The following is a 14,122-nucleotide window of genomic DNA, read 5'->3' on the forward strand; positions in this document are numbered from 1 at the left end:
CAGTTCAATCTTTCATAAGATCTACTCAAATCGTTAATTTCTCGAACATGTAGTTAAGTGTTTTTAGGCTCATTTGAATATGCTTTTAAAATGACTAAAACGCTTTTAGAGAAAATGTTTTTGGGTCTCAAAAACACTTGAAGTGCTTTCTGCAAGAAACACTAATTATGTGCTTCTTTCAAAAATCACTTTTAAGTATTTTTTTTCATGATTTACTTGTATTTTTACTAATAATTGGTTCCAAAAACAGTTGATTTGAAAAATAATTTCCTACTTCTTACTCTTTCCCTCCTAACCATTTTTGCAGTTATTTATTTTCTTTCAAATGTTTTATATGTACACACATAGTGTCCATCTAGTCTAAAATAGTAGTCATTTTTACTAATGAAATGGGAGGGTATGATTGTGACGTAAACCGTTTTGTTTGGCAAGAACTTTAGACATTTGCTCACCAAAAAACAAAACTTCAGACATTTGCTGGGTTCAACTTATGCCATTACTTGGCAGGATATGTGTCGCATCCGCGTCCTTCTCATACGACCATGATCATATCCGGTATTTACCCTAACCGACCAACAAGCCATGTGCTGCCGATACGCGAATGATGTGGAGCGGATAAACCAGAACCAGTCTGGTCCCACCATTGAAGGAACACGCAACCAATTCTCCAAGGTATCGTTTGGTATGCACACGGGACATGATGGAATTGAATGGGACATGACGGGACGAGACAGGACGGAACGGAACGGAGTGGGAGTAAAGATGTCCTCGGATGGAAGCAAGGAGGAAGAAGAAGGAGATGGAGAGGTTATAATTTTGTGTTCCACCGATGTGGAATGAGTCGTTCCAGGGGGGTGAGGTGGAACGAAAATTCACCAAAAACTGGTCCCGTGAAACAGCTTGTTCCACCCGTTTTAGGCGCACCAAACGTGGGACGGAACGCCTTGTTTCACTCTGTTCCGTCCCGTCTCACGTACCAAACGGTACCCAAAAGAATGTTGGCCATTTGATTAAACAGGCAAATTTCTAGTCCGCAAATAGAGTAGTTCCTGTGCTGGAAGTACCTCTGAGCAATAGGCAATTTAATCCCTTTTAGTGAATTTTAATTATTTTTAATAAATAGTAATTGTCTAAGTGTATCTCCATCATTAAACTACATATCCCAAACAATTCGTATTAAAATATAATTTTTTTATTTTATAAAATAATAAAAATATTTTTACTTTTAATTTTAAATATGATTTTTAACAGATCTCATCATGTCACGTGTCATTATTCGAAAATACAATTTTTGAAAATATTGAAATATGGTGTAAGGTATAAGATAATGGTTAGGTATTTATAGAAAAAAAAAATTATAATTTTTAAAAAATTTCTTCTATTTTAATTAATCTAGACTGTTGGATTATAAAAAAAAAAATCAAAATTCAACCGTCCAGATTGCAACACGTGGCCAATGGTAAAATTCTATTTTTATATTTTTATTTATTTTTTAAAGCAAAATAGATGAATGGTTGAGCGAAAAATTAAACAGTTCAGATCGTGCCATCTCTTCTAGTCGTTTGGAGAGATTTGAAATTTGTTCACCGTTGAAATTCCAACAACTCAAAAACAGAACGGTTGAAAATCCAACTACCTGGAAGCAGCCACATCACCCAAACCCATGGTTACATTGTTTTTGAGGGTAGGATATTTGCATTTTAACTTGGCACGGTTTTAATTGGTGAGATCCCAAACCAGTCAAGAGTCAACGACCAAGAGATTTGTTACCGCGTGACACCGATCAGGCAATCAACGGCTGGTAACTGCTAAAAAATCCAGGAGTCCGTACAGTGCGTACGTTGGCTCGGAGTACCCGAACCTCAGGTTCAAATTCCAAACCAGCTAGGCTCGGATTTCTCTCACTATATAAACCCCCTTCCCCTCTCTTTCCCACTCGCACGTATTTATCGCTTTGGACACCTGATATTTCGCAGCCTGATATTTTCCTCTTCGCTCGAAGCCTCGGAGGAGGTACTGAAAATCTTTCGAATTTTGCGATTTTTATTTTCGTTAATGGATCTGATTAGGTGTAAAATTAGTTTCACCCCTGTTTGGTTGCTGAGAAAATGAAGGAAAAAGAACGAAATTGGAATCTTGATTCTTTGAATTAGGTTTTAGTGTCCGAACAAAATTAAGACCAGAAACTGGTGACTAGGTAAAATTGAGCGAATGATTTAGCTGTAAGGGTTTGGCTTGTTTTTAATTTTCTGATTGGTAGATCTGGTTCTGTTTGGTTGTTGAGAAAATTTGGGAAAATGCGAAAAGAAAACTGAAGATTTTTGGGAAAACTTAGAAAATCTGGTTTATTTATTTCTGTTTTCTTTATGACTGATTAGTTTGAACTGGATTTCTCCGATGATGTTGATCCAATTCTGGTAATGTGAAAGTTTGCAAGTTCATTGATTTTATGATTTTCAATTAGCTGCTCAGGTGAAAATCCTAGTTTATATTTCCAAGGAATTAATTTCATTGTCGATCTGTGCAAGTTTAGATTCTCGTCAGTGTGCTTGTAAATTAAAAACTTTAGAAAACGTTTTCCATGGATTAGTGCATTGTTCTCATTTACTTGTGTGGAACTTGAAAATGACAAGATTTCGTGACTGATTTACTGTGTTTTTCCGGTGCAGTTGACTTGCGCTCGGCCAAAGATGGCACTGGTTTCCGGAGGATCAAGGTTGAATCCCAATGCCCCTCTCTTCATCCCTGTGGCTCTGCGACAGGTGGAGGATTTCTCCCCGGAATGGTGGCAACTGGTCACAACCTCCACATGGTACCATGATTATTGGCTCAGTCAACAGGGTGAGGATGGCTTCTATGATAATACCCAGAATGAAGTTGATATTGTCGCCGATTTGCTTCCAGAGACCTTTGATCTCGATGTTGGTGATGACTTCTCCAGTCTAGAAGAATCTCAGTTTGAAGAGTTCCTTCAGATGTCTCATACTGAAGGTAAAAATGGTAAGAACAGATACTCTGAAAGATTGTAGATTTTTGTAAAATGGAATGAAAAACGTCAATGCACAAAACCGAGCGCCGTTTTGTGCGCAGTGGCATTGTAGGATTCATACAGCTGACCCCGTTTAGTGGTATAAGGCTCTGTTGTTGTTGTTTGGAATGAAAAACTTTTAAGTAGTTTCGAAATATGCTGTTTGATTGTTGGACACAAGTTTTGTTTTGGAACAGCAGCGGGGTTAGAAAACAGTGCTGCGGTCTTGAAGAATTTGAAGTCACTGGAGGACAGACATCCTAAATCCCCGGTGGAGCTGAGGAAGTACGCTGAGAAGCCAGCAAAGCATGTGAGCCCGAAATGCAGCCCCCGTTTCATCCAGCAGCCTCGTTGAAACTTGAAAGCAGCTAGCCTCCCTTGTGTAGTTTAGCCGATGGCAAAACCGAGTAATTTGTAGTTTCTGTAATTTCTGTATAGAGCGAGGCTGAAACGCTTGCTTCCATCCTTGTTCATTCTGATGCTATCTTAAACCAATAGGATTATAAGACTAGTATTCATCCTGAAAGCAACAACAGAGCTTGTGGATAGAACTAATGTCAACATCCTGAAAGCAACAACAGAGCTTGTGGATAGAACTAATGTCAACCTCTACAAGGAGATTCCTATCAGCTTTCATATGCACAATCTTTGTAGAAAGATATCTACTGCACTATCCCCAGTGAAGAAAAATTCAGTTCTGTTGAAGGAACATGTTTGATCAAGATGAATATATACCTGGAATCCCCCAAGCATCTCTGATTCTGAAGCTTCTTAACTACGGGTACATGATCAGTTACTTTCTATTGAATATATGTCAACAATCTGTGATAAAATTATATATGCTAACAAATAATAAATGTGAATAGGAAATTAACAGAGTATGAACAAAACAAAAATATAAAACAGACAACTTGAAGATCGAGGTTTGCGTATTGCAATATCCTTGAAACAGAAATTTCGTCTCTACTTAGTGCTTGTAGTTCTACGAACGTCTGCTTCACCAGGATTCAAGGATCAAGTTAGAATTCCAGCACCAAAAAACTTAACTTTTGGCGAATTTATGTGTGATTCTCTCAGTAAGAAGGTTTAGGAATGTAGAAGAAGAATTTGATAATTTATTTGTTCTAAATATCATGCAGATGGATGTATATATAGTGGGATTATGCCTGTTCGCAACAGGTATGAGAATGAGATGCGACTGTTGGGAGATATCTCTTTAGATGGGTGATGAGCTCTCTGCGTTTTTCCATTGGCTTCATACTTCATCTGAAAAGATGAGTTTGTTCAAAAATAATTTATTTAAATTCGAAATTAATTAAAAAAAATAATTAATTAAAGAATTTAATTTTCAGAGCCCAAGAGCCCCAAGGCCCAAGGTCCATCTTTTGATAATTAATTATATATTAATTATTAATTAATTATCAATTAATTAGTATACCCCAAAGCCCAACCCCAAGGTTGAGCCCAATTTCATTCTCAAATGTCCATTACTCCAATCACTATATATAAGAGACAATGAAATTTCTACTCAAAAGTTCCAACACTTTCTCCATATAGACTCAAACCTACGCGAGCAGAGAAAGAATTAGGTAACTCAAGAAGAAAAAGAATGGAAAAACCAATAAGTTGATTACAATGTAGTAAGACATAATGCAGTATTGCTACTTTTGTTATCGACATTCGACACTAACTAGAGTTAATAGGTTATACTATAAAATCAAACGGTAATATGGGAGTAGCTCAACCTCTTCTTTGCAAGGTTTCTTCTTTCACCAATATGGGACTATTTTACCTTCACCAATGTGGTGGTGGCACTATTTTACCTTTACATTCTCATACGCTCCCTCATGTATGGCGAATTTCAAGCACGTGTGGCCGTTGGGCTTTGCACATGGGCCAACCTACTCTAATACCATGAATGGAGATTGAGGTTCCACCATAAAACCAATTGGCAATATGAGAAGTAGCCCAATTTACTTATTATAAGCCCATGCAAGGTCACTCCCTCATCAAAGTGGGATTCATTCTTAACACGCCCTCACTTGTGGTGAATTTTCAAGCCTAACACGTGGACAACACAACCGGGTGACTTAGAGTGCATGTGACCGTTTGACTTCACACGTGGGGCAACCTGCTCTGATACCATGAAGAAGTTGAGGTTCTACCATAAAACCAATTAGTAATATGAGGAGTAGCCTAACCTCTTATAAGCCCTTACAAGGTTTATCCTTTCACCAATATGGTACTCTTTTATGCGAGACCTAACCCACGAACAGGGCCGACCCATGCTAAGTGTGAGCTGGGCGTCCGTCTGGAGCCCCAAAAAATTGGGGGCACCAAAATGATTAGAATGGTATATCCATATATGTTTTCATAAGAGAACAATTTAAAAAAAAAAATGGTTAAATAACAAATTAAGTTAACTATAATTGGTGGTTTTTGTTGTTTGAAATTAATGAGGATGTCTTGGGTTCAAAACACATGTGTGTTTATTTACTTTCCATTTTTTACAAATTTCTTTTCATTAGAGTACAAATTTATAAAGTTTGGCCAAATGATAAATAAGTTTGACCATAAGTGGTGATTTATGTTGTTTAAAATTAACAGTGATTTATGTTGTTTAAAATTAACAAGGAGGTTCCGGATTCAAAACACTATGTGTGTTTTTTTCCTTTCCAATATGTGTGTTTTTTTACTTTCCAACTAGAGGTCCTGAGTTCGAAATGCTATATGCATATGTTTATTCTTTTTCAATTTTTACGAATTCCTATTTGGTTATTAATTTCTTTTTAATTACTAGCTAGCAGCTATGTGCAGTTTTTAAACATTCATTCCAATTCAAGTCTAATCTCCAACAAAGAGTAATACGTCGACTTTGCAAATCATATGACGTCTCACCAATAGGTTTAATTAAATGTTCATTCATTGCTTATACATATCAATTAAAGACTCAAAAATATGATGTTGCCGCAAATGCATTAAGCAACTACATCTTGGTTCTATTGCATGTATAGGAAGTATCACTGTGGAAAGTTCGTCTCTGGAATCCTTTTCTGCTTCCAATAAATTTTACTACTGCAACTCCAAATTTAATATATCTGGTGAGAAACTTGAAAATCTAGATATAAGTTCAGCCTGCACAATCATTGAAGATTTTTGCTCCCAATTTTAAAAGTTTGAAGTGGAATGGCGTTTTGAGTAATAACCAAAATCTGGGACAATTATTGAGCTTGGAAAAAGTCGATATTTCTTTAGATGCTCGGAAAAAAGGAGTTTGACAAAGTATTTGAGGTTCTTTGCAGTGTACGCTGGGCAAAAGTTCTTATTATAAATGAGAAGACCATCAAGGTGGAGTTGACTTTAACCCTTAAGACATTCCGGTAAAAAAGACAGCATTGTTATTGTGGTATTGGTTTCTGCAAAAATGACATGAAAGTTTATGATTGGATTATTACTAAAGCGTTGATATACGTACTCATTTTTTATTAGTGACACATCATTTGGTGGAAATTTTGTTTACAAATTTAGTCTATTTAGCATTACAAGTGTACATATATTTTGTGTAAAGATACACACCATAATTGTTGTGATATTCCGGTAAAAGAGATGCCATTAAGATGAATACAATATATTTTGAAGATATATCATTTAAAAGGTCAATTATGCAGATGGCATTGTTGTTGTGATGTATGTTTTGTGTCTGAATGTGTATTAAGACATTTTTCGAAGGGTAATGGTCATGAAACTAAATTTGTAGAATAAATTTTGGAAACTAAAGGACATGGAAGTTGATGATTGGTTTATTACTTAAACGTTGATAAACATGCTCATTTCTATTGGTGACACATCATTAGTTTGCAAATTTTATCTACAAATTTAGTCTCCCTAAAATTACTCATTTTCGAATGTAGTTATAATATGACGATGTTAATTGAGAAGCATTCTAGGTTCATGTCCTCTTTCTAAGTAAGATTAAACTTGCAGGCTCTGTCCAAGGAAGGTTCTATGCCAACACCGATATTTGATAATATGTGTAACTTAGTATACATTGCGAGAGCTTGAATGATGACCTTGTTCCTGGAACGGTCTCTCTTCTTCGGGGAATGCCTAATCTGAAAATTTTGTTCATAAAGACCAGCTCGTCTCTGCATTATCCCAAAACAGTAAGTGAAAGTCTTTGTGATCTACTGATCTCCCTTTCACTCACACAGCACACATTTTTCTTGTGGTAATTCTAGAATCATTTGGTTATATCTTATCGTCAACAGATAAGTTCTGCAAGTTACTTATTTGTATTGTAATTTTGAATTAATTCGCTTGTATGCTTGTTGCCTTTCTATATTTTCAGCCAACTGGGCTTTGGTATGGAATACTGGAAACTGCAAAACCTTGATTTCATTAGTCAGCTTGAGGTGGTAACCATAGAGAATTCACATGGGTCTAATGAAATCGTGTTTGCTAGATACATCCTCGAGCATGCTCAAAATTTGAAGAAACTGGTCATTGTTTTTCATGATGAAGATGAACAGTTAAAAGTTGTAGCAAGGATGGTGAGCGCAAGCAACATCATTTCCACTGCCACAGTTCACATTCGGAACTCAAAGACAACGTAGCAACCTCAGATCTGATTCGGAGTTTTTTGAGCAAAGGGTTTTGTTAGATTTAAAGGAAAGAATGTTTGATATTTTGAGAGAACTTTATGTATGTCCTTAATGGTTTGCAGGAGTCGGAATTAAACCTCATTATACTTGTAAGAATCAAACTCCTGGGGAAAACCATAGATCATATTTATAAACCATCTTATGTGGCGGTAAGCAAAATTATTTTTGGGAAACCTAGCTTAATTAACTCTCTCTCTCTCTCTCTCTCTCTCTCGAGTGACATTGGTGTGAGAAGTAGGATAAACTTGTTTTTACGTCCAATACTTTCGAAATTTCTTCAACTTTCTAATATATATTAATAAAGAAAATGAATGAATTAGTATAGATTTAGATTCATGTTACACAATCATCCATAGTTTAAAACAGCACAAAATGTGGTAAGAAAATAATGGCGGGGATGAGAAAAATCTAATTATGTAAAAATATTAAAATAACCATAAACCATATGGGCGAGTGCCCATTAAATGCCTTGTGTCGCAAGTAATCACTTTATCACTCATCTATTTTCTCTTCCAGCGACATTAAAACATTATTTGTCCAAAGCCACTACCATCTGTAAGTGATATTTGATTGCAGAACATGCGATTTCTTGAAAACTCGTATTTCAAATTGGATTTCTGTCTAATTGTAAACTGTTTGTCTTATTGATTTCGCTTTAAGGTTTTGTGAATGTGCCTGGAAAGTGTTTGATGATATGATATTTGCTTGAGCTCTTTGGATGGATATGTGCTTGATTGTGGTCATAATTAATAGGATTCAACGCTTCCACATCAGGTGTAGTTTCGTCGAAACCAAAACAATGAAGAAGCTTTGTGGTGATCAACTTCGTGGATTTGTAATGCTTTAATGTGTAATGTTGAAGAGCTTGATCTTTCGTTTCTCACAGTGTGACACCAATATGTTTTCGTACCATCTAGCATTTTTTTGTTCTCAATCTTTGCGCTCTCTATTGGTGAACTTGAATCAGGATATTTTTAATCATTTTCCAATAATCTCCATTACTTGGAAATGGAATTGAGAAATGCTAGCGTCGTAGATGAGAGGATTTTCAAATGGATCTCCTGATGCTACAAATGCATTAAGGAGCAGTTGGCTCATGGTTAGTTGTGTTAGAGAGGGAGAGGGAGAGGAAAGGGAGGAATTGCCCTTTTGGTGGATTGAAGAACTATTGAATTGAATGGTTGATTTTATTCACAGTTAACTGCTTCATATATACATCACAAACCTACGTTGGGGGTACAGGGATTAGGATTCCCAACATATAAATGGGAAAAAGGAAAGAATCGGAAAGCTTAAACGTACCTTGGTGTATATGGATTACGAAATTAATAGATCACTTCAGAATAGCATATACATCACACATCTTGGATCAAGTAAAAACTCTGGGGTTCCGACAAGCCAATGCTACATCCATTTCATTAGGAACTGATGATCTTTTAACAATACCTTTTAAGGGGGTGGCTAGTCCAAGATGTTGAACAACAAAGTTTTATTTTGGAAAAACACAATAATTATGGAAATGTACACACGGAAAAATTACGCTAATCTATTGAGATATGGTATGCTTACACTATATATTTGGATGAGGGAAATAAACTTGGAATTTTGACAAATGTCAGAATTTATAAATTAACATGCACCAATTCCTTCGTTTGGATTCATAAACAAAAGAATTTAAAATTTCCGTGTGGAAAAAAAAAACTTGGAATTTGGGACTTTCAATTCCTAAGTTTAAATTTTGAATAAATTGTAGCAATGATCCCTTAACTTTAACTCAATTGGAGCAATGGTCCCTCAACTAAAAATCCATTACCATTGGTTCCTTAACTCATCAAAACGTGCAGCTATGGTCCCTCAACTAAAAATCCATTACCATTGGTCTCTCAACTTTAATCCAACTGGAGAAATGATTCCTCAACTTTAACCCAATTGAATTAATGGTCCCTCAACTTTAACCCAATTGTAGCAATGGTCATTCCAACATAACTTATTTTGACAAAATTCTGACGAAGTTGATGAAAATGACCATAGCTACATATTTTGATGAGTTGAGGGACCAATGATAATGGATTTTTAGTTGGGTGACCATTGCTCTAATTTGATTAAAGTTGAGGGACTATTGTTACAATTTACTCTTAAATTCCATGTAAATAGGTGTATTTCCAAATTTCTATGATTGAGAGTTTAAAATAATAGATTCCATATCGAATTCCATTGCTTTTTAGGTTAACCTAACAAGAAAATTCATAAATTTTAGAAAATAAAATTTCGTCATTTCAATTTCCATCATTTTAAAATTCCTTAGTAATCTTAAATTTCTTTGTCCAAACAGAGTGACATGTTTACTTAACAAAAGTGGGAAGAGGAAGGAATCGGAAAACTTTAAAAAATTTGGAGAAATAAGAAAGCGAATCAAATTAACTAGTCCTCTAGGCCCTAGTTGATCTGATTCCTAATTTTTAGGCATTTAATCAAGGATTTCAAGAGAAAATGTTACACTTTTCTGATTCCTTATGTGTAAGTAAACTCAGGAGAAAATTAAGGACTAAAATGATTCACTTATCTATATTTTAATACATAAAACTCAAGAATTTTTGTTCAAAAGAAAAAAAGTCAAGAATCAAATTGATTCCAATTCCTATTTCTATTCCTTGTAAGTGAACATGACCTAAATTACAATTATTGTAATTAAATAATTGTGATGGCAATTGTTATGTTCGTTTACCAACCAAAATCCTAGTTAGTACGTACGTTTTTCCTGCCTTTCACAACTTACATACGTAAGTACATACATACATACATACACACACATACACACACATACATACAGACACACATACATACATACATACACACATACACACATACATGTACATGTACATACATACAGACACACATACATACATACATACACACATGCATGCACACATACACACATACGTACACCATACACACACATACATACACACATACACACGTACGTACACACATACACACATACATACATACATACATACATACATACATACATACATACATACATACATACATCTGTTGTGATGTTTCCTTCCTCGTTTGAAAATTTGCAGATAGCTAATTCAAAGCCATGGAATTGGCAGGAGAAAGCTCTATTGTTTCGACTCGCGGCCTAAAAATGATTCAATAAACACATTGTATTACCTCACGTTACAAATTTTGTATTCCAATAAATATGAATGCAAATTTTCGCCTTCCCTTAATTGACGAATATGCATCTACAAAATAATAAAACCTAAAATTATGGCCAAAAGCCTCACGCGCCCATGATGAATGGGGGAGGGGGGCCTTGGCCGAAGAATCTTCAATGCCAAAGTTAGAGTTATGAAAAAAATGTATTCAGAAGTTTGCAGGTAGCAAAAGCCTCCTCAATTTTGGAGATAAAGTGGGTATTTATTGGAGAAAAGGAGGAAGTGGGCCGGCCCTCTAGGGTTTAGGGGTGGCCGGCCCTAGGTTTGTGTTTAAATGAGAATATTCTAAGATATTTGTGTAAATAAATATCTTGAAGTAATTAGATAAATATCCTAAATAAATGAAATGAGGATTACTAACTTGAAAGATGTATTATCTGATTATGAATGTATTTATGATAAGAATAAGGGATTTTTTATCATAAATATTCTAAACACATATCTTCAGCAGTCGTTGATCTTTGCCTCCTCTACCTCAGATGGGCATGGTGAATGAGAATGCTCTTTACTCATTTAATAGGGACAATCTTGTCTTGGAAAATAATCTACACGTTTGCTCCATGATTTTTGGAATTACTTTTGCCTCCACAATAAACACCTAAACTTAACGAACAGTCGCGTTAACCATGTTGCCAGTCGAAAATGAGGCAGAACAATCATGCTTCTCTTCTCTTCAAATACCTCAGAAAAGGGAATCTGCACTCTCAATTTGAAGCTTTTTCCTCTGAGCTTCAAGTTTACTCTGGTTACCAATTGCCTCAGATATTGCTTTCGGTAGCCAAATCCCGGGTCTCTCAAGAGATGGTGCCCGATCAAGAAGTAACAGCTCTGTCAATGTAATTTCAATGCCACCATACGTCCACGGCGTCAAGGTTGCTTCCCCTTTGAGACCTAATGAAAACCAACCTAAACCAGCTACTGCAATATCGATGCTATTCACATCCCAACTTGCTCCAGACACTTTGATTTCCCTCTCTTCCCATTTTCCCATCTCAGCAGCACGGTCAGCGCCAATTGGAGGCTGCAAAAGTATAACGCAAGATCCAGTGAGTAAAAGGTACAGTAAACTGAAGGAGCGGCTGCATTTTGCAAGAACATGAAACATAGAATTTCACATTGCTTCTTGAACGTTCAAAGGGAAAAAGAAACTAATTACTGTAGATTAAGGTAACTAACTGTATTACTAACAGCGGTTTTTCAATTAATGATTATCAATTACAGAAAAGAAAATTTAATTATTAATTAATTGGCGGGTTTCTGAGGATGCTACTGTGCATTTGACCCTTCCATGATACCGGATCATCGTCTTCTGAAAGCTAGTTATGTATAACATAGAAACTCGCAAAAGGAAAAATGCAAAACCTTTCAAGACACGTTCCACATCACATGATAAAAATGATACATTATGTTCTAAGATTTCAAAGCAGACAAACTGCAAAGAGGTATTGCAAGTTTCTTCATGCTTCAATGCCAATGTTAATCCAAGACAGACAGACAGAAAATTAATAAAAAGTACCTAACAAAACTTGTTTTCTATAAAAATATTAAAATAACCATAAACCCTAGGAGTAGTTCCCATTAAATGCCTTGTGTGGCAAGTAATCACTCTACACTCATCTATTTTCTCTTCCAGCTACATTAAAAGATTTTTTACCCAAAGCTATTACCACCTGTAAGTGATTTGTTTGCAGAACATGCGATTTCTTGAAAACTCAGATTTCAAATTCGATTTCTGTGTAATTGTAAATTGTTAGTCTTGTTGATTTCGCCTTAAGGTTTTGTGAATGTGCCTGGAAAATGTTTGATGATATGCCCTTGTCTGAATTTAATTAGGGGGCATCCTGTTTAGCTCCAAAAATTTAGTTTAACTGGACAATTGGTGTGTGTAGTTATAATAAACCGTTGCTTTAATTTGGTTGCAGGAAGGATTATCTCTAGTAGCTCTGACCAGGTATCGCCTTCAGGAGTCACTACGATGGGGCGCAAGCGTAAGTTCCAGGCATCTACAAGTGGTATAGACAGATTTAGTGATCTTCCAGATGAATTTGCTCATCATATTCCTGCCTCCCTAGATTATAAAAACCTCACTCGAGTGGGCGCTGTGTCCAAAAGATGCAGAAAATTTCATCTATCAGTTCCAGTCGTGGATTTTGGTTCAATTAACAGTCCAAAAGGACAAACCAACCAGTATCTAGCGAGGCCGTTGAGCTCTTTAGATGGATATCTGCTTGATCGTGGTCATAATAGGATTCAATGCTTCCACATCAGGTGGAGTTGCTTCAAAACTGAAACAGTGAAGAAGCTTTGTGATGATCAATTTCGAGTACTGATGTGGATTTGTAATGCTTTAAGGTGTAATTTTGAAGAGCTCGATTTTCGTTTCTCACAGTGACACCAGTATGTTTTAGTGCCATGTAGCATCTTTGCGCTCTCTATCAATGAACTTGAATCAGGATATTTTTAATCCTTTTCAATTAATCTCCAGTACTTGGAATTGAGAAATGTTAGCAGGTGGATGAGAAGATTTTCAAATGGATCTCCTGTTGTTGCAAATGCATTAAGGAGCAGTTGGCTCATGGCTGGCTGTGTTAGAGAGAGAGGGAGAGGTTGATTTTATTCATGGTTAACTGCTCCACATATACATCACAAACCTACCTTGGTGTGTAAGGATTAGGATTCCTAACAAGGAATAGGATTCCTAAAAGGAGAGGAAATCAAAATTACACTTAGGCATGTCTATTTAACAAAAATGGGAAAAGAAATGAATCGAAGAGCTTAAAAACATAGGAGGAATAAGGAAACATAATCAAATTAACTATTCCCCCTTAGGCTCTGGTTGATCTGATTCCTAATTTTTAGGTATTTGATTAAGGATTCGTCAGTATACTCAAGGAAAAATTAAGGAATGAAATGATTCGCTTACCCATATATTAATGAACACATGAAACTCAAGAATGAAAATGGTTACAATTCCTACTTTCTATTCCTTGTAAGTAAAAATGCCCTTAATTACAATCTTGTAATTAATTAATTGTGATGGCAATTCCTTGTTCGATTACTAACCCAAAACCCTAGTTAATACGTTTTTCTTGCCTTCGCAACTTCATATATATATATATATATATATATGCATACATATATACTTATATATGTTGTGATGTTTCCTTGTTTGAAAATTTGCAGAAAGCTATTTCATGGCCATGGAA

The 14,122-nt window shown here is 35.7% G+C and overlaps 1 protein-coding gene across 5 annotated transcripts; it reads left to right on the plus strand.

Annotated features, from left to right (window-relative positions):
* The first annotated feature begins 1,872 nt into the window (after positions 1–1,872).
* Positions 1,873–3,780, plus strand: ERD15 (dehydration-induced protein (ERD15)). 5 transcript variants are annotated; one of them, XM_088682104.1, is made up of 3 exons: positions 1,873–2,013; positions 2,670–3,000; positions 3,210–3,780. In XM_088682104.1, the coding sequence occupies exons 2-3, from the start codon at positions 2,691–2,693 to the stop codon at positions 3,290–3,292; spliced, it is 393 nt and encodes a 130-aa protein (XP_088538230.1). In that variant the 5' UTR covers positions 1,873–2,013; positions 2,670–2,690; the 3' UTR covers positions 3,293–3,780. The 5 variants fall into 5 exon arrangements, with proteins under 5 accessions (XP_088538230.1, XP_088538228.1, XP_068341015.2 ...); XM_088682102.1 differs by having other exon boundaries at positions 3,226–3,780; XM_068484914.2 differs by having other exon boundaries at positions 3,229–3,780.
* Positions 3,781–14,122: the final 10,342 nt, after the last annotated feature.

This window comes from Pyrus communis, chromosome 12, assembly GCF_041283825.1.
Source record: "Pyrus communis isolate YQ-2024b chromosome 12, ASM4128382v1, whole genome shotgun sequence".
NCBI lineage: Eukaryota > Viridiplantae > Streptophyta > Magnoliopsida > Rosales > Rosaceae > Pyrus > Pyrus communis.

What these genes read in the sequence shown, in the direction of transcription:
- ERD15 (XM_088682102.1), top strand. Translation starts at nt 2,691, where the DNA reads ATGGCACTGGTTTCCGGAGGATCAAGGTTGAATCCCAATGCCCCTCTC. An exon ending in TCATACTGAAGGTAAAAATG is followed by an intron (nt 3,001 to 3,225) that starts GTAAGAACAGAT and finishes GTTTTGGAACAG; the next exon opens with CAGCGGGGTTAGAAAACAGT.